Genomic DNA, 16,393 nt, shown 5'->3' on the forward strand with positions numbered 1-16,393 from the left:
CATTTCTCTCCTCGAGGAACCAATGCCAGAATTAAAGGTGTTTGCTTTAAAAAAGTTGGATATGATAGTAGATGAATTTTGGCCTGAAATTTCTGAGGCCATAGAAAAGATGTATGTAATTTATATATCATTATTTAATCTTTTATATAGTTTTGATGAGATAATTAAATTTGACAGATGTCTTTTATATATTTCAGTGAAATTCTTCACGAAGATAAATCATTTCCTCAACACGACTTAGCTGCATTAGTTGCTAGTAAAGTATATTATCATTTAGGAAGTTTTGAAGACTCTTTAACTTATGCTTTGGGAGCTGGGGAACTCTTTGATGTTAATGCCCGCAATGAATATGTTGATACTACCATAGGTATTAGCAATTTTTTATTAATAATTTTAATAATTAAATTTTATTATATTTATTTTACAATTTATTTTATTTATTTTGCTATTATTTTAGCTAAATGTATCGATTATTATACTCAACAACGTGTATTGGAAGCTGAAGGAAAATTGCCACCAACTAGTAAAGGAATTGATCCAAGATTAGAAGGAATTGTAAACAGAATGTTTCAGAGATGTTTAGATGATAATCAATATCGTCAAGCTCTGGGTCTTGCTCTTGAAACAAGACGAATGGATATCTTTGAAGCTGCAATTATGCAATCAGTAAATTTTTAATATTTTAATTTAAATATATTAAAAAATAAAATACTAATTTATATTTAAGTTTATAAATATTTTTTTTAGGATGACGTTAGTGGCATGTTATCTTATGCCTTCCAAGTTGTTATGAGTCTTATTCAGAATCGTGGTTTTCGTAATACTGTTCTTCGCTGTCTAGTGAGCCTTTATCGTAATTTGGGAACACCAGACTATGTCAATATGTGTCAATGCTTGATATTCCTTGATGATCCATTAGCTGTTGCTGAATTATTAGATAGACTGAGCAAAGGTTCTCAAGATTGTGTTCTTATGGCTTATCAAATTGCATTTGATTTATACGAATCAGCAACTCAACAATTTCTTGGACGCGTCTTACAAGCTTTGAGGGCAACAGCTCCCATTCCAGGAGCTCTTATGGTTAAACCAATTGTAAAACCAGCTGCAAAAGTATCTACTGAAGCTACTGTTAGTTCTGAATCTACGCCTGTAATGGAAACTGAAAGTACTACACCAGTTTCTGAGGAGAAATCCCAACGTAGTGTTGAAAGTTTGGTAAGTTTTGTAAATAAAAAAAATTATGCTCTATATATATATTAATAGTTTACTAATCTAATCATATCATTTATTTAGAACGCAGAAGAACGTGAGCAACAAGAACGTGTAGACGCTTTATCAAGCATATTAGGTGGTGAAATTTCAATCGATTTGCATCTCCAATTCCTAATTCGTAGTAATCATACGGATATGCTGATATTGAAAAACACTAAAGATACTATACGCGTATCTATTTGTCATACTGCCACTGTAATCGCGAATGCATACATGCATTCTGGAACTACAAGTGATCAATTTTTAAGGTATCATATTTGTTTTATTTATTATTTTTTTACTTTAAAGTATTTATTTTTTTACTTTATTTTCTTTTTTATTCGTATTTCAGAGATAATTTAGAATGGTTAGCCAGAGCCACAAATTGGGCGAAATTAACAGCAACAGCATCCTTAGGAGTCATTCATAGAGGTCACGAACAAGAAGCTTTAGCTTTAATGCAATCTTATCTTCCACGTGATTCAGGAGCCGGAGCTGGTTATTCCGAAGGAGGTGGTTTGTATGCGTTAGGACTTATTCATGCAAATCACGGTGCAGCAATTACGGATTACTTACTTGGTCAGTTGAAGGATGCGCAGAATGAGGTATGTATTTATAATTCATAAAAAAATACAGTTATAAAATCATTCAAGCAATAAAGTAGTTGAAACCATATAATAATATTACATATACTACAATTTATCGTGGTTTTTTGTTCACAGATGGTTCGTCATGGAGGTTGTTTAGGGCTGGGTCTGGCTGCTATGGGCTCTCATAGACAGGACGTGTATGAACAGTTAAAATTCAACCTTTATCAAGATGATGCTGTTACTGGTGAAGCAGCAGGTATTGCTATGGGTATGGTCATGCTGGGATCGAAATCAACTCAAGCAATTGAGGATATGGTTGCGGTAAGTTGAAATAATACAAATTATTTTTTGTGTAAAAAATTTTTAATGAATTAAGGAAAAACATTTTAATATATACATATATTTTACATATAAAATATATAAAAAAATAAAGAATATTTTTATCCTAGCGCATAAGGTGGTTTACTTCCAGTTTTAAAGTTGTAGGATCCTTTAGCGCTGTAAATGAAATTAATAATATATAGTAGTTATAGATAACTGAATTAAAATAAAAATAAAAAATACAAATTTAGTCACAGTAATATAAAATGAAACTTACTTCGAATCGAGAACACTGCCACCCATATATACCGTTGTTTTCACACTTAAAAATGATTTAGATGTACCAGGAAAACCTCTTGGATTCGTAATAGATTCACTGTAATATTCATAACTACGTCCATGTGCGCAAGCTCCTGTTAAATAAAATTTATCTTTAACATTGTATGTACAAAGTAGAGTGTATTTTAAATTGGAAGTTAATTTAATTTAATTAATTTCAAAATTTCTTACCAAACAAGTCGTTATCACATCCTGGTTGTTTTCTTCCATTATTAGCATAGAAATCAGAAGTACCAACTGATTTATCTAAACCCAATAATCCAGGACACGTGTGAATCACTTGAACGTTTAATGCATGAGATTTATCCACTCTGCCATTAGCATTTTTGGTATCGAACAATGGTTTCGCAGGATCGAGAGCTGCAATTGCAATTTAAAAATTTAATATATTTCTATTCATTATAAATAACATTTTATTAAATTTAGTTACATCAAATAATTCAAAAAAATTTAATATTCAAAATTTCAAAGTTTGCATTTTTTTATTAGTATAAAATTTTTCATTTACTTTCACTTATGCATTAAATTAATTATTGTTTCTTTCATGATAATATCATTGTTTCGTTTTTGACAATTATTGTTCGAAAATCAATTGATCGATAAATTTCAAAATATTTTTCTTAATATGGTATGATAATCTAAATACATATTATCATAACTTATCGATTAAACTTAAATATATCGTTAGTTATCTCGTTTAAAATTTAGTTCATCTATTTTATTGTTTTCAGTAGAATCATTCTTTTTCTATCTTTTTTTTTTTTTTTTTTTTTAATTTTAATATATTTGTTAATTTAATCTTTTAGAGATCTTCAAACAAATAATTGTTTCATATCTGATTTATTATTTATTATTTATGATTTACATATATAAAGAGTTTTTATTAAAATTTTATTAGAATTTTCGAATTAGAAAAATGAAATAATTGATATGATATATCTCACCTATAACTTCTGCGACCTTGCTATACGTTGACACGCTCTTCGCAGCCAAACTCATGATATGCGCTCCAAGAGAATGTCCCACCATTTTCAATTTGGACGTTTGCAAATTGAATTTTGTGCGTAAGAAATTCACAAAAGAAGCTACGTGATTAGCCACATTAGGGACACTCTTTGCTGCAGTAGAATAAATATTTTTTGCTATTGTGCTCCAATCAACGATAATGACATTGCTGTCCCAAACATTAAGAAAACCTTAGGAAAAGATTAAAAAATTTATTAAATCGAACGAATAAAAGATTAGAATTATCCAATTAAGTGGTAGTAAGTAATTACTAATTCAGCAAAATTATAATTAAAATTTAATGAACACTAATATTTTTAGTGTTTTTTGTTTTTCGAAATATTTTACAATTTTGCATTTCGTTAATTTTATTACAATCTTATCGTATTATCTATCGAATCTATATCATGTAAATCAAATTAATTTCTACAGTTGTAATATTATTTACCATTGCGGACAAGTGTGCAAGCTTGTGTGTTACCAGCACTATTCCAACCATGAGTGATTATAATCGTGTTTTTTGCCGAGTTTAGATTACTATTTCTAACGGAATTCACATCATTTAGTATTAAACGATCGCCGATACGGTTATTTCTGAAATGGAAAATATATTTTTTAATAATTTTAATTATTTTTTTCCGTGATTGATAAAAGAAACAATTTTAACATGATATATCAATTTTGGATTTATTTTGATATCAATCTTCGAATAGATTGTCCCACAACACTTTGTGCATTAAATTAATTATAGAAATAATAAGAAAATACGAAAGAAAGAAAGATATAAAAATAATTCTGACCGTGTGAAAAGCGTGAAAGTAATCGTGTTCAAATCGTTATTCAAAAGATCAACTTCCTCCAAAGATAATGGGGTGTTATCGAGATGTACTAGATGTGGAACTCCATCACCATCCGGGAATACCGTATAATTCAAAGTTGTCAAAGTTTGTAGCAACGTAGGAACAACTGGAAAAAAAAAAAAAAAAAAAAAATTCTCTCTCGAATTATTCCTAATTTCCACAATTCTAGTGTGATATTCTAGTGATACAAACTTAGGGCTAACGATGCGTTGGCTACCATGCTTGCTTCTATTCTCTCCGCGCTACAATTCAAATCCGCAGCTTTCGAGCGTTGTCTCTTCTTTTATAGGCTTAAGGGAAACAATCATCACTCGAGTACTATTATACCGTTGATAAGTGATTCGATTGATGAATACGTGATGTTAGATTGATGATTCACGTTCACGTAAACGCGTAATTGGAAAATAGTATTTAAAATTGTATTAGGGTTAGTATTAAAATAGTTTTGCATTTTTTTTTTTTTATATTTGGAATTATGGATAGTATAAATGCTTTCGGCGGAATTTTGGCTTTTAATCGAGATAAAGATTGAGATTTAATTGATTTTATGTAATCGTTTATTTGTGTTGATTATTGAGACCGAGATCTGCTCGATTGTTTTTAATCACACTTTTTGGCAAAAATTAATATTGATTTGCATCGAGATTTTATATTTATTTTCGTTATATCGTTCCAATTTTATCGTTTATTGTTTATTTTATTATATCGTTTATTTAGGAATATATTATGAGTTTATATTTTGAATTTTAAAGATTTTTTGATGAATAATCATTTTTGTAATATTTTTCAATATATTTTTCATCTTTTAAATAGATATGTATTACGTTTCATTATTTGTGATTATTGTGCGATTATTGTATTTATCTTAAAAAATGAATAATTGCAATCAAGTTTTTCTATTTTATGAATCACTTGTTTGTTTATTTTTCTTATTTTAAATTAATTAATTAATTAACGATTATGTTTTTATATCTTTAAGATTTAAAAATATAACAAATATTCTTTAGATTAGAATTGGCGCTAGGATTGTTCCTAAAAATAATTATCGATTGTGAAAAACCTGATAGTAATTATGATTTATAATTTTTTTTTCATTTCACATATCTTTAAAGAAAGTTACAATAATATATATTTTTATAATACGTAATCAAAAGATTAGATTCATATTAATCGTTTCTTTTTTTATGAACTATTATTAGAAAAATATAATCGTGAATCGTATTATTACAAAACTATCATTTATTTCATAATAAAATAAATATTGTTGAATGGATATTCGATATGTTTTTAGCATATTAGCAATCTTGTTATTTATTTTTTATTTTCAACTTAATTATAATATTCACAAACATTTATTTGCAAATAATACACAACAAATATAATTCATTTTTTGAAATTTAGAAATATTTTACAAATAGGATAAACAAAAAATTTATAATTTTGTCATCATTTTGATTTGTCATCATGAAATGATTTTCCCATCAGGTTTGTCTCAATCTCAGTCGTTTTAATCTAAATTCTGTCATAGCCTTGTTTTCTAGTTTTTTTCTTCAGATTTTATTTTTTAGCAATTGGATTAGGAATCTAATAGGATATATGAAATCAATGGTTACAGATTCTCAGAGTTATAGGAATTTTGTGCTATTTTTTTTTTGCATAATTTCTTTTAAATCTAAATTTTAAGAGAATTATCACAACTTATTATAAAAAATAATAATTTGAAAAAGATTAAGAAATACTCTTTCTTTGATATGGGGTCAAAATGACTTTTTTACGACATTATACTAACAAACTAACACTGTAATTAACTCAAATGAATCGTGTCATTATCCATTTTTCTCTGAAACTTTTTGTATCCTTATTTTATATATCTTTTGCATAATTCATCAAATCTAATTATTTTAAAAATTTGAAACTGTAAAATTTAATACAAATTTTCTCAATTGTAATACCATCATTTTCGTAAACAGAAGCATAAAGCATAAAATCTTCAACTCGTTACCAGAAAACTTAGAAACGAAACGATGATTTAACCCCTCGATCTCTACCTTCTCTCTCTCCCCTCCCTCCATTGCAAAGGAACGTTTTCCAACAGCATGTTTCGCGCATAATCTCGGCCCATTTGTTCGCGAGAAACAGAGATTCTTGTTCGCAAAATAACGCGGCGTCGTATTTCTTAGCGATTCCCCACCGGGTACAACAACGAAATCCACTTACTGTCGGTGGAAGAATAGATGCAGAACAAACTGCATCGATTTGTCAAGGTTGTTTCACCTGTCCACCGATGAATTTCGTTTCCACGTTAGAATCCACGATTTTCTTCCGTGTTTACCTCGTTTCTCGCCTCGTTATCGAAAGATTAAAAGAAAAAATAAGATTTCTCCTTTCGATATCGATCGAATAATGTCACGTGATAATTATGTTCGTGAGATAAGTTGGAAATATCGATTGTTGAGATCAAAACAAACGCAAAAATTATACAAAAATATCGATTATTTATAACGAGACAGACACGTGTTTCATGCCATCTCGTTTCATTTAAATTAAATTGTTTATAATTTATAAACAAATAAATCTGAATCGATATTTTTGTATATTAACTTTCGTATTTTATTTTATTTTATTTTGCTTTTTTTATTTGGCTTCTAGAATTGATCTTCAAATATATTATAATTGACATTTTGTATATATATCTATTGAAATTAGGTCATAAAATGATGTTTCCTCGATTGGGATCTTTTCGATTGTGTATCTTCAAGATTGATATTTCTAAGAGCTGATAGATATCGTTTTTGCGAGGCAAGTATGACAAGTATGATGGAATAGCCTGTTCTTCAGATTATAACTTTTTTTTTTTATACAATGTATGAGCGTTATTTGGATTTTTAAAGTGATACGAGTATTATGATGTAATTAGTATTATGTAATATTGGAAAGGAACTTTGAAAATTTGATGAATTAATAATTGTTATGGAGAATGTATAAAAATACAGGTTTCTTTAGAAGTATAAATTCTTTGGAATAAATTCTTATATGGATGTATAATTGTTGGAAAATTTTACATAGTTAAAGATGAAGAAGTAACAAGAAAAGGAATTCAACTTTAACATTCATGCATTCAATATCTTTATTCTTTTACCTTTTGGTTTATATATATATTTTTTAAATTTTTTTTACAACTAATTCATTTATATTTCACACTGAAATGCACTCGAAAAAATGTTACACGCGTGCACTCCAGATATACACGAAATACATTTTCCTTTCAAAACTTCTCATTCTCATTCATAGAATCAATTTAAATACATATCTGCTCTTGAAAATTTCAATCTCGAGAAGTTATTTTATCTTTTTCCCATTACCCTAAATCTTCACTCGTTCCTAAAATTAATTCATCTTCACTTTGCAGTCTCGTTCGAATTCTAGATAATAAATATAATTTTTAAAAAATTTTTCAAACAAAAATTGAACAAATTGGAATTAGGATCATTTTTCCTTAAAGAAAACTCGTAAATATTGCTCGAATCAAAATTGTATCGATAATTTGATTCACGAAAATTTTCTTTTATGTACAATTTTTATTACATGAAAAAATTTTTTTTTTTTTCAGTACGCCCAAGAAACTCAGCATGAAAAGATCCTCCGAGGATTGGCAGTTGGTATCGCGTTTACCATGTACGGTCGTTTGGAGGAAGCCGATCCTTTGGTCGCTTCCCTTTGTGCTGACAAGGATCCGATTCTACGTAGAAGTGGAATGTACACGTTAGCGATGGCCTATTGTGGGACAGGAAACAACCAAGCCATCAGGAAGTTGCTGCACGTTGCTGTAAGTTTTACACAACATTCTTTAAAAATTTACTCCTTTGTCTGCTGAACTTTTTTTCCATTTCAATTTTATTTTTATCTTCCGTGTTTTCCTTTTTTTTTTTAATAGAAATATCAAATATTTGACAACTTTACGTGGAATTTAATCGAATGTTTTAATTTACAAATGTTTTTTTTTTGTTTTTCAATTTGCAATAGTATTTTGTATAAACTAAATATTTCTTTGCTATAACATTTTTTTTTATTTTTTTTAAATTTGCATGTGTGTTGTTCGATATTTTTATTGAAAAAATTCGTCGATGTACGAAACGAGTAAAAGTCAGATAGGGATAAAACATTCTGAGCTGAACTCCAATAATTTTTATCGTGTCGTTAGTTATATATTCGTGAATTGTTTGCAGTGGAAAATAACTCTTTTTCTGATTTCTTCTAATCGATTTCAATTGGATCACATGATATTTTTTTTATTATTAATCACGTGGTTGTTTTTTTAGATTTATTATTTTCTAATGCCATCAAACTTTAAAATTTTTAATCGTTGAAGGATTTATTTGTTGTAATAGTATAAATATATTTTTCAAAGATAATTGGAATTACATTTCATCGGTTTAATTGATGTAATTCAATGTATAAAAAATTGACAAACAACTTTATCAAATTGTTATTATATGATTTACGTCCTTAAGAAATTTTTAATAACTTTATGATATTGAATTTTTACAGTTTTATTAGAAACTTGAAAAATGAAATAAGATAAATTAGATACAAGCATATTTCATTTTTCTCAAAGACTTATAGAAATATCATAGTTGTTCAAATTCATTCACAAATACTTTTTTTTTATAAAATTAACAAATAAAGAAGAATATTATCTAATTCCATTTAGCGACAATGTATTTGATACAAGATATCATAAAGTAATTCATATTTACATTCATTTTAAAATTATATATATATATATATTTTATACCATAATTTTTAAGATAGAAATTTTTATCTATCTTCCATTCAACCACGAATTATTATTTGAAATCATGATAATATTTCGATCGAAAAACACTTGTGAATAAAATTCAAAGGTTATAAAAGGTTTTAAATTTATTTTCAGAATGTTCCATTTTCTTAATAACCTTCTTTACAATAACGTGAAATTATGTTCTTCCAGGTCTCTGATGTGAACGACGATGTTCGACGAGCAGCGGTCACCGGCCTCGGATTCTTGCTGTTCAGGTGAGTAGCACAAAAGAATACTTAAACTCATGGAAGTCAATATACGAGGTCGAGGAATGCGGATTCCTCGAGGTGGCTAGGTTTAGTATCGATGTTCCTTCCGCAAGTTTTCTGGCTTCCTGGAATAACCTAGATTCACGAGGTTAATAATATCGATGAGAGTTATTTCGATGATAATCCGCGCAAATACCTAAGGAACAATATCTAGAAAAAGAAGAGAAAATTCACTCGAATTCGAAACTGTTAATCTTTTACAATTTATTAATCAATTTTTTAATTCTCTATGAATCATATTTATTTATATTTTACTTATTTGACAAATTTATTTGAACTTGAACATGATACAATTTCTGTAGGTCTGTAATGATAGGATTATTTATATACTTTTAGGTTAAATTCAGATTAATATTGTTAGGTTTAACGTTGTTTTCTCTAATTTTTATCAGAATAATCCAATAGAATATAACATTTCATGTTATTGCCATTTCATCAAATTGACTTGTTCTATAAATTAGGCTTATGTTGTTTTTAAATATTGTTTAAAATTGGGGAGGATATTTTATCAAAATTGTAATTTCTAAACGGGAGATCGGTGTTGATTTTTCAATTATATTTTGATTGATTTCGAAAATGAGAGATTTGCAACGTAGCTTAATAAAGTGATTACTGTTCTGAGATTGTATCGTGTTCCTTGCAGTATTTAAATATTTTTTCCTACGCTGTTCAGCAAATACTTTTAGAAAGTATATTTGTTGAAAGTAAATTAAAGTTATTTCCTTTTTATTATTACAATAAAAAGGAATTTTTTTATAAAGTTATTATAAATTAAATTTTGAATTGTTCGATGAAAATTCAAATTAAATTGCACACGTAGTTTTCGAGATATCGTACATGGAATGGAGTTTACGTTTAATTAAATTTAAATCTAAAAAAAAAAAAAAAAATACACATATAATTTTTTCTCTTTCATAAGTATATACTTCCTCTGAAGAGGAGTCTTGAGAGAGACAATTTTATTTTAATCAATTCGATATCAGCTTATCAGAGTTCCATTAGGAATTGATAAATTGCTGTATCTTTTCAGAGATTATATTCGAATTGAAAGTGATCTTATTGATTTTTTTCTCTTTCTCCATTTTTTGCTTAATTTCAAAAGATCGATTATTCATTTATAGCTTTTCTTTTGCGATTTCGATTCATTATTATAGCAAAAATCCACGATAATCTATGAATCACTATTAATAATCCTACTAAAACTTTTGTTTCGCGGTAAAAATGAGTGTTTGACGTATTACATTTTATTGCATTTTTCATGATTCATTTATTATCTTCTTTTTATTCGAAGCAAGATTTTTATATCTCTTAATCCCTTATTATCTTTTAAGGAAAGATGAATTAATTTTTTTTTCTGTCGAAATAAAATAATACATCCGTATATTCATCTTCCCTTTACGAAATCTATGACGAATTAATTTTTTTTTTAATTTGAAATTTGATGATACGTAGATAAAATATTTGCATATATATTTTCACTTTTAATAAATTCACTCTCAATTTAAAAATGATATCGGATTTTATAAAATTGAACAAACATGAAACAATATCTACAATTCACTCACGTATTAGTTAAAAAATATATATATACAAATTGTCTAAAATAAATAATATACATCTCTTTTCCAAAGATAAATAAGAAAATTTCTTTCACACCTCATTCTTCTAAAAAATTGTATAAATTTACACAAATATTCCTTCAAAGATTACATCTTATAATCTCATCGGTTTATCAATAATATTTAAACTTGATCACATTTTGCCAACATTTAATTTCACGTTTTATTTAATAACGTTATTAAACGTTCACATTCCTCAAATATTTCCAATCCATAATATTCCGCCAATATTTTAAGTTGAACGATAATCACAGCTCTTTCATATTCTTGGAAAATTTATTTCACAATTTCCCCGATACACCATCGAATCCGATATTAATTAAACTTCATTAATATCCTTCGAACGTTTCACTTCATCTGTTCCATCCATCCTCAACCTTAATATCCCCCCCCCCCTCTTCCCCATATCGTATTCCTCCAACACTTTATTCCCCATTCTCTCTCAACTTTTATAAATTCAATTTCACCCATTGTAACCGTATCTCAAGCTCAAAGGCGTGCCAGAATCTCTTTCAAATTTCCCCTATCCCCTCGAAAATTCCTCGAATTTCCTCTTCCATCCCCATCCCTTACGCGAGGACCACCGAAAGCGTTTGTTTTCCATCGAATAACCTTTCTCCACCCCCGCAACGAATCTCGCGAAACTTTTTTAATACCTCGACTTACACTATATATATATACACACTGATCGACGATCCAAGGGGCTTTTGAAAGCGATCGATGCTTTTCATCTATGAGAATTTGACGGATTGAAAGTTGCTTTCATTCTGCCGTTAACTCATCCAATATCCGGCCGGTCCGAATGGTTCCCATTCTCGTTTCGACGATTTTACGGTGCAGTTTTCGCGGTCTTTCGAGGCGGCGGTGGTTAATCTGCGCCGACATTTTCTATTAAGCAGAGCTGGAGTAGGGGAGAGGGATCGATCAAACGCCGATCCCCTTTCAAATCGTGGCCGAAGGAAAAACCGTGACAATTTTCTCGATCGCTTTTATTTATATCCTTGTCTGGCGGGGCTCGCTCGCTCCCCCGTTGATCGATCGATCAACCCTTGAGAAATGGGGATCGGAATGAATAGCTTTCTTTCGATTGAAAAAAAAAAAGGAGAAAGGAAAAAAGTTGTAAAAGTTAGAAGTTGGACGGAGGATTCGTGGAGGATTAATTCTAAAATAAATGGATAGATAAAAAATCGTATCGATCGAATTTATTATTCTTTGTTTCTTTTTCCTCTGATTTGTGAATTTTGTTGGATAATTGAATTTAGTAGAACAGAATTCGAGTGAGAAGGAAGAATTTGTTTAACAAAGTTTGTTCCTCTGCTTTTAGAAATTAATCCTCCTTTCGATTGACTTCTGATCTTTCGAGTTTGATGAGCAAATGTAGATTATTGTTTCGTATTGTTGAAAGATGATGATTCGATTATTATTGATTCGATCCTTTCGAAGGGTAATGAAAAATTAATTGGACGATTCAAAAGATATATCTTTCGCGCAATGAAAATTTTTGAAACGAATTTCCATATTTGGAATAACGTCCGTATTTGGAATAATAATTTTTGCGTATGGTTTATTTTATATTCTTTTTGATGGAAATTTTATCGCAAATTTATCTTCTTATCGAATTCGACAAATTCCACAAAGTTTCTTTCAACTTTATCAATTCAATTTCCTTCGTGCATTTTCCCCGATTTAAAATCGTAAAAAAAAATATTTTACATAATTTCATCATAGAATTATGTTACGATTTAACCGTTTTAAAATTCTCCAATCAATTAACGTATACAATTACGTTAAAAATTATATTATCCATGCATTCTTTTCCTTTTTCTAAAATCGAAGGAATTTTTTTCAAGAAAAAATTTCCTTCTCCCCTCTTTTCGGTTTCGTTCCAGAGTGCATTCGAATTCTTCTTGCTCGCCAAGTTCAATGAATCTCGATACGGCGGGCAATCGATACCATCGTGGTCCTGTAGAAACTCTTAATTGAAAACAGTCGATCGATCTTCGTGGTATCGCGGAATGGACTGTCGAACAGGATGAATGGTCGGCATCCTTGCATCTCGCGAAAATTGTGGATCATTGAGTACGGAATTTTACACGAATTATTCATCTCTCTTAATGATAAGAATCGTTCGAAGAATGATACGAAAATCGATCAATCGATCGATTGTTCTTTCGATCGTTTTTGTATTCTTTTGTAAAATTTTAAACAGCCCTTTTTTTTCGAATAAACTTGTTTCGAGAAAGATGTGGATAATCTAGGATTATAATATTTTTCAAAATTAATGTATCTAATGCAATTTTCATTTTTTAATAATAATTCTTCCTCTAATTCCTACGTTAATATTTAACAAATTAATTTTTCGCTTTAAAACTTAATTGATTTGAATCGATTTTTTTTTAATCAAACAATTTATAGTTGATCCACTATGCTCTAAGATATCCAACAGTATCTATTAATCAACCTATGAGAATCTCTATTTCGTCTATTTCGAATTTTTTTGGAAATTCGAGTATAGGGATGAACGAATCACTCAAATTCGAGTTGTTGATACAACGGGTGGGTTAAATAGACTCGAAGAGTGGGGGAAATCGATGACCTGTGATGTAGCCGTGAAACGTGAGGAGGGTTGAAGAGGGACATTTTAAGCAGGGACAAGATCCTAAGCTAAGCTCGATTTTAATCAACGCTGGTAATCAGGGGATAAATGTAAATTAATTTCTGGCGAGGAGGACGGGACGAGGGATTTCCATCCGCTAAATGGGATCCGCGAATCGTGACTAGATTATTTCTCTCCTTTCCCTCGTTAAACTGTGTCCATTGATTTCGATTATGGGTTGGTCGATCGAAGTTGGTCAATAAATTCTCGTTTAAGGATTTCTTTTTTTAAAAATTACTTACATCTTTTATAAATAACAATCATTTTGAATGACAATTTCATAGAATAGAATTTCACGATCTCCTTTTAATTAATGGATTTTATTTAAAATTCTTTTTAATTTAATAAATTATAAAAGGAAGTTGTCTTAAACAACAATATATAAATAAAATATTTATTTTGTCACATAGGATATTGTTAAAATAATAAAAAAAAAAAGTTGTATATTCAAAATGACTGTATCCATTTCTAATAATATTAAATCAAGTCCAAGGATCAAATATTATTTAAATAGATGTGGATTAATTAAATTGTTTCAAATTATTCGCTCCACAGTTATTATACAGAGAATTGTAGAATGAATTCCTCAAACACTTTTCATATAATTGGAAGAACCCATCCATCATTACTTTAAGTCAATTATTAGAAAGATTGGGCTGTCCCCAAATATTTGGCAACCACTGGTTACACCGGCCTCTTTTTTTTTTTTATCGAGCCAAAATCAAGCCGGAAGTGGTCGATAACAGAGATATATCGCAGTCGTTAAGCGGAACTGTATTTGCACCGTGTCTATTTGCACAATCCATAATTTCTAGGAAACCGAATAGAAATTCAACGGTTGGACGAACCATTCGTTTCGTTACGTCCCTTTCTCTCTCATCTCTCTCCCACTATCCATCTTTATTCACAGCAATTTCGAGCACGGAATGATCGAGTTAGCAGTAAAATATTGCACCGAGGAATACAATGAACGATGAAACAACATTTATGCGTGTCGTCGAATTTTAAGAGAGAGAGAGAGAGAGAGAAAGAGAGAGAGAGAGAGAGAGAGAGAGAGAGAGAGAGAGAGAGAGAGGAAAGAAAAAATTATAGGATCGAATTGAAACAGAAGTGAATCTTAATCGTGTTGATGAAATCGTGAATGAAAGATTTTAGAAGAGGAATTGTATCAATTTATTTAAAGATTTATTTATTAATTAATTATAAAAATTGTCGTCTATGTCATCATTGATGATCAAGAAGATGAATTTTATAAAAGGAGGAGGAGAAGGTTGATCACCACTTCAAATCAAATTTAAGGAAATTAGAGAAATTATCTTTGCTTTCTGACATTATAATAAGATGATTAATCAGAATTCGCTTTGGGATGTGATTTATTAATCCTCCTCATCATTTGTCATATTACTTTACAACAAACTCATTAAATATTCCATGAAAATATAATAATATTATTATTATTATGATAAATTTCCCAGTAAATGAATATCAGAAAGAGGATCACAAATCATATTTCGTTCGTAAATCTAATTTTAACAAATATATATTTGACTGTTATTAATTCTTCACAAATCATTCAATTGATTGAAATCGAATTTAATAATCAAGTAGATAAAAATATAAATATAAATTAATGAATAATCATCGATTATTTTATTCAATTTTCAAATTTTCAAACTCTAAATTAATATAAAATTTATATAAAACAAAACAACGTATAACAATGATAGATAGATAGAAATAACCGGTATTGAATTCGTCCAATTATGCAAATCGTAAAAGCGACAAACAAAATTTCCCTGAATAAAATCCGACGTGGAAATAACCCGTTGCTTTTCAATTACCGGATAATTAAACTCGTGTCACGAATATTAACAAAGATCCCGGTTATGATTCCACCCGTATACTAATTTTCCACGAAAGATTAAGCGAATCCGCACATTTTTAAAAATCAAAATATTGTGTATTTTCCAAAAACGATCCGATAATTTATTTAATTACTATAAATCTTCTTCAAAATCTTCCATTGTCCGATCGTTAAGAAAAAAAAATCCAAAGAACTTGAAAGAATTGTCGAATTAAAAAATCATTAACGAAGCTACTGGTTGGAAATTTATTCAAAAACAAACGACAAGGTATTTTATATATTTTTCTCTGTTGCTTAATGAACTCCCTTATTCGAGCTTTACGATTGTTTGAAGCCATTTTTCCTTCGAGTTGGTTAAGTAATCATTAATCTTCTCCGAGAATACTTAGCACACATGCTATATTCATGATAATTGCAACTGTTCTTTATCATCATTAAGAAGTTTCTCCATGCATTTGGTCAAGGAATAACATAATAATAACATATTGAATTAACAATAAATTTGGAATTTGAATAAATTATGTTATTCCAAGCTTTTTATTTCTTTTTGATTTTAACATTTTTCTCGAATATTATTATTATTTTTTTTTCTTACGTTTATAGATTTCTTAAGAAAATTTACCGTCTTAGTTAATTGTTAAAACAAATTTAAAATGTGCGTTTAATTACGTATTTTAATTAGTTTCTCGTTGATCAAAATATCAGAGTTTTATTAGGACATCAAAAAATTGATGTACTTTGATATGGTGCTGTAAGAAAAGTGTCACGAATCGAAAACA

General features: G+C 29.0%; 1 protein-coding gene across 1 annotated transcript; it reads right to left on the bottom strand.

The window, feature by feature from the left end:
* Positions 1-2,212: 2,212 nt before the first annotated feature.
* LOC113219028 (pancreatic triacylglycerol lipase-like) lies at positions 2,213-4,674 on the bottom strand. Its single transcript, XM_026443101.1, has 7 exons — positions 4,559-4,674; positions 4,307-4,472; positions 3,955-4,100; positions 3,446-3,697; positions 2,673-2,861; positions 2,440-2,575; positions 2,213-2,339 (listed from the first exon to the last, which is right to left on the bottom strand). Exons 1-7 carry the CDS (start codon positions 4,584-4,586, stop codon positions 2,282-2,284), a joined length of 975 nt encoding a protein of 324 aa, XP_026298886.1. The 5' UTR covers positions 4,587-4,674; the 3' UTR covers positions 2,213-2,281.
* Between the last annotated feature and the right edge of the window lie 11,719 nt (positions 4,675-16,393).

The sequence above is a fragment of the Apis mellifera genome, linkage group LG10 (assembly GCF_003254395.2).
Source record: "Apis mellifera strain DH4 linkage group LG10, Amel_HAv3.1, whole genome shotgun sequence".
In the NCBI taxonomy this organism is placed as follows: Eukaryota; Metazoa; Arthropoda; class Insecta; order Hymenoptera; family Apidae; genus Apis; species Apis mellifera.

What these genes read in the sequence shown, in the direction of transcription:
- LOC113219028 (XM_026443101.1), bottom strand. Translation starts at nt 4,586, where the DNA reads ATGGTAGCCAACGCATCGTTAGCCCTAA. An exon ending in CAACGCATCGTTAGCCCTAA is followed by an intron (nt 4,473 to 4,558) that starts GTTTGTATCACT and finishes TTTTTTTTCCAG; the next exon opens with TTGTTCCTACGTTGCTACAA. An exon ending in ATGTGATAACGACTTGTTTG is followed by an intron (nt 2,576 to 2,672) that starts GTAAGAAATTTT and finishes TTTATTTAACAG; the next exon opens with GAGCTTGCGCACATGGACGT.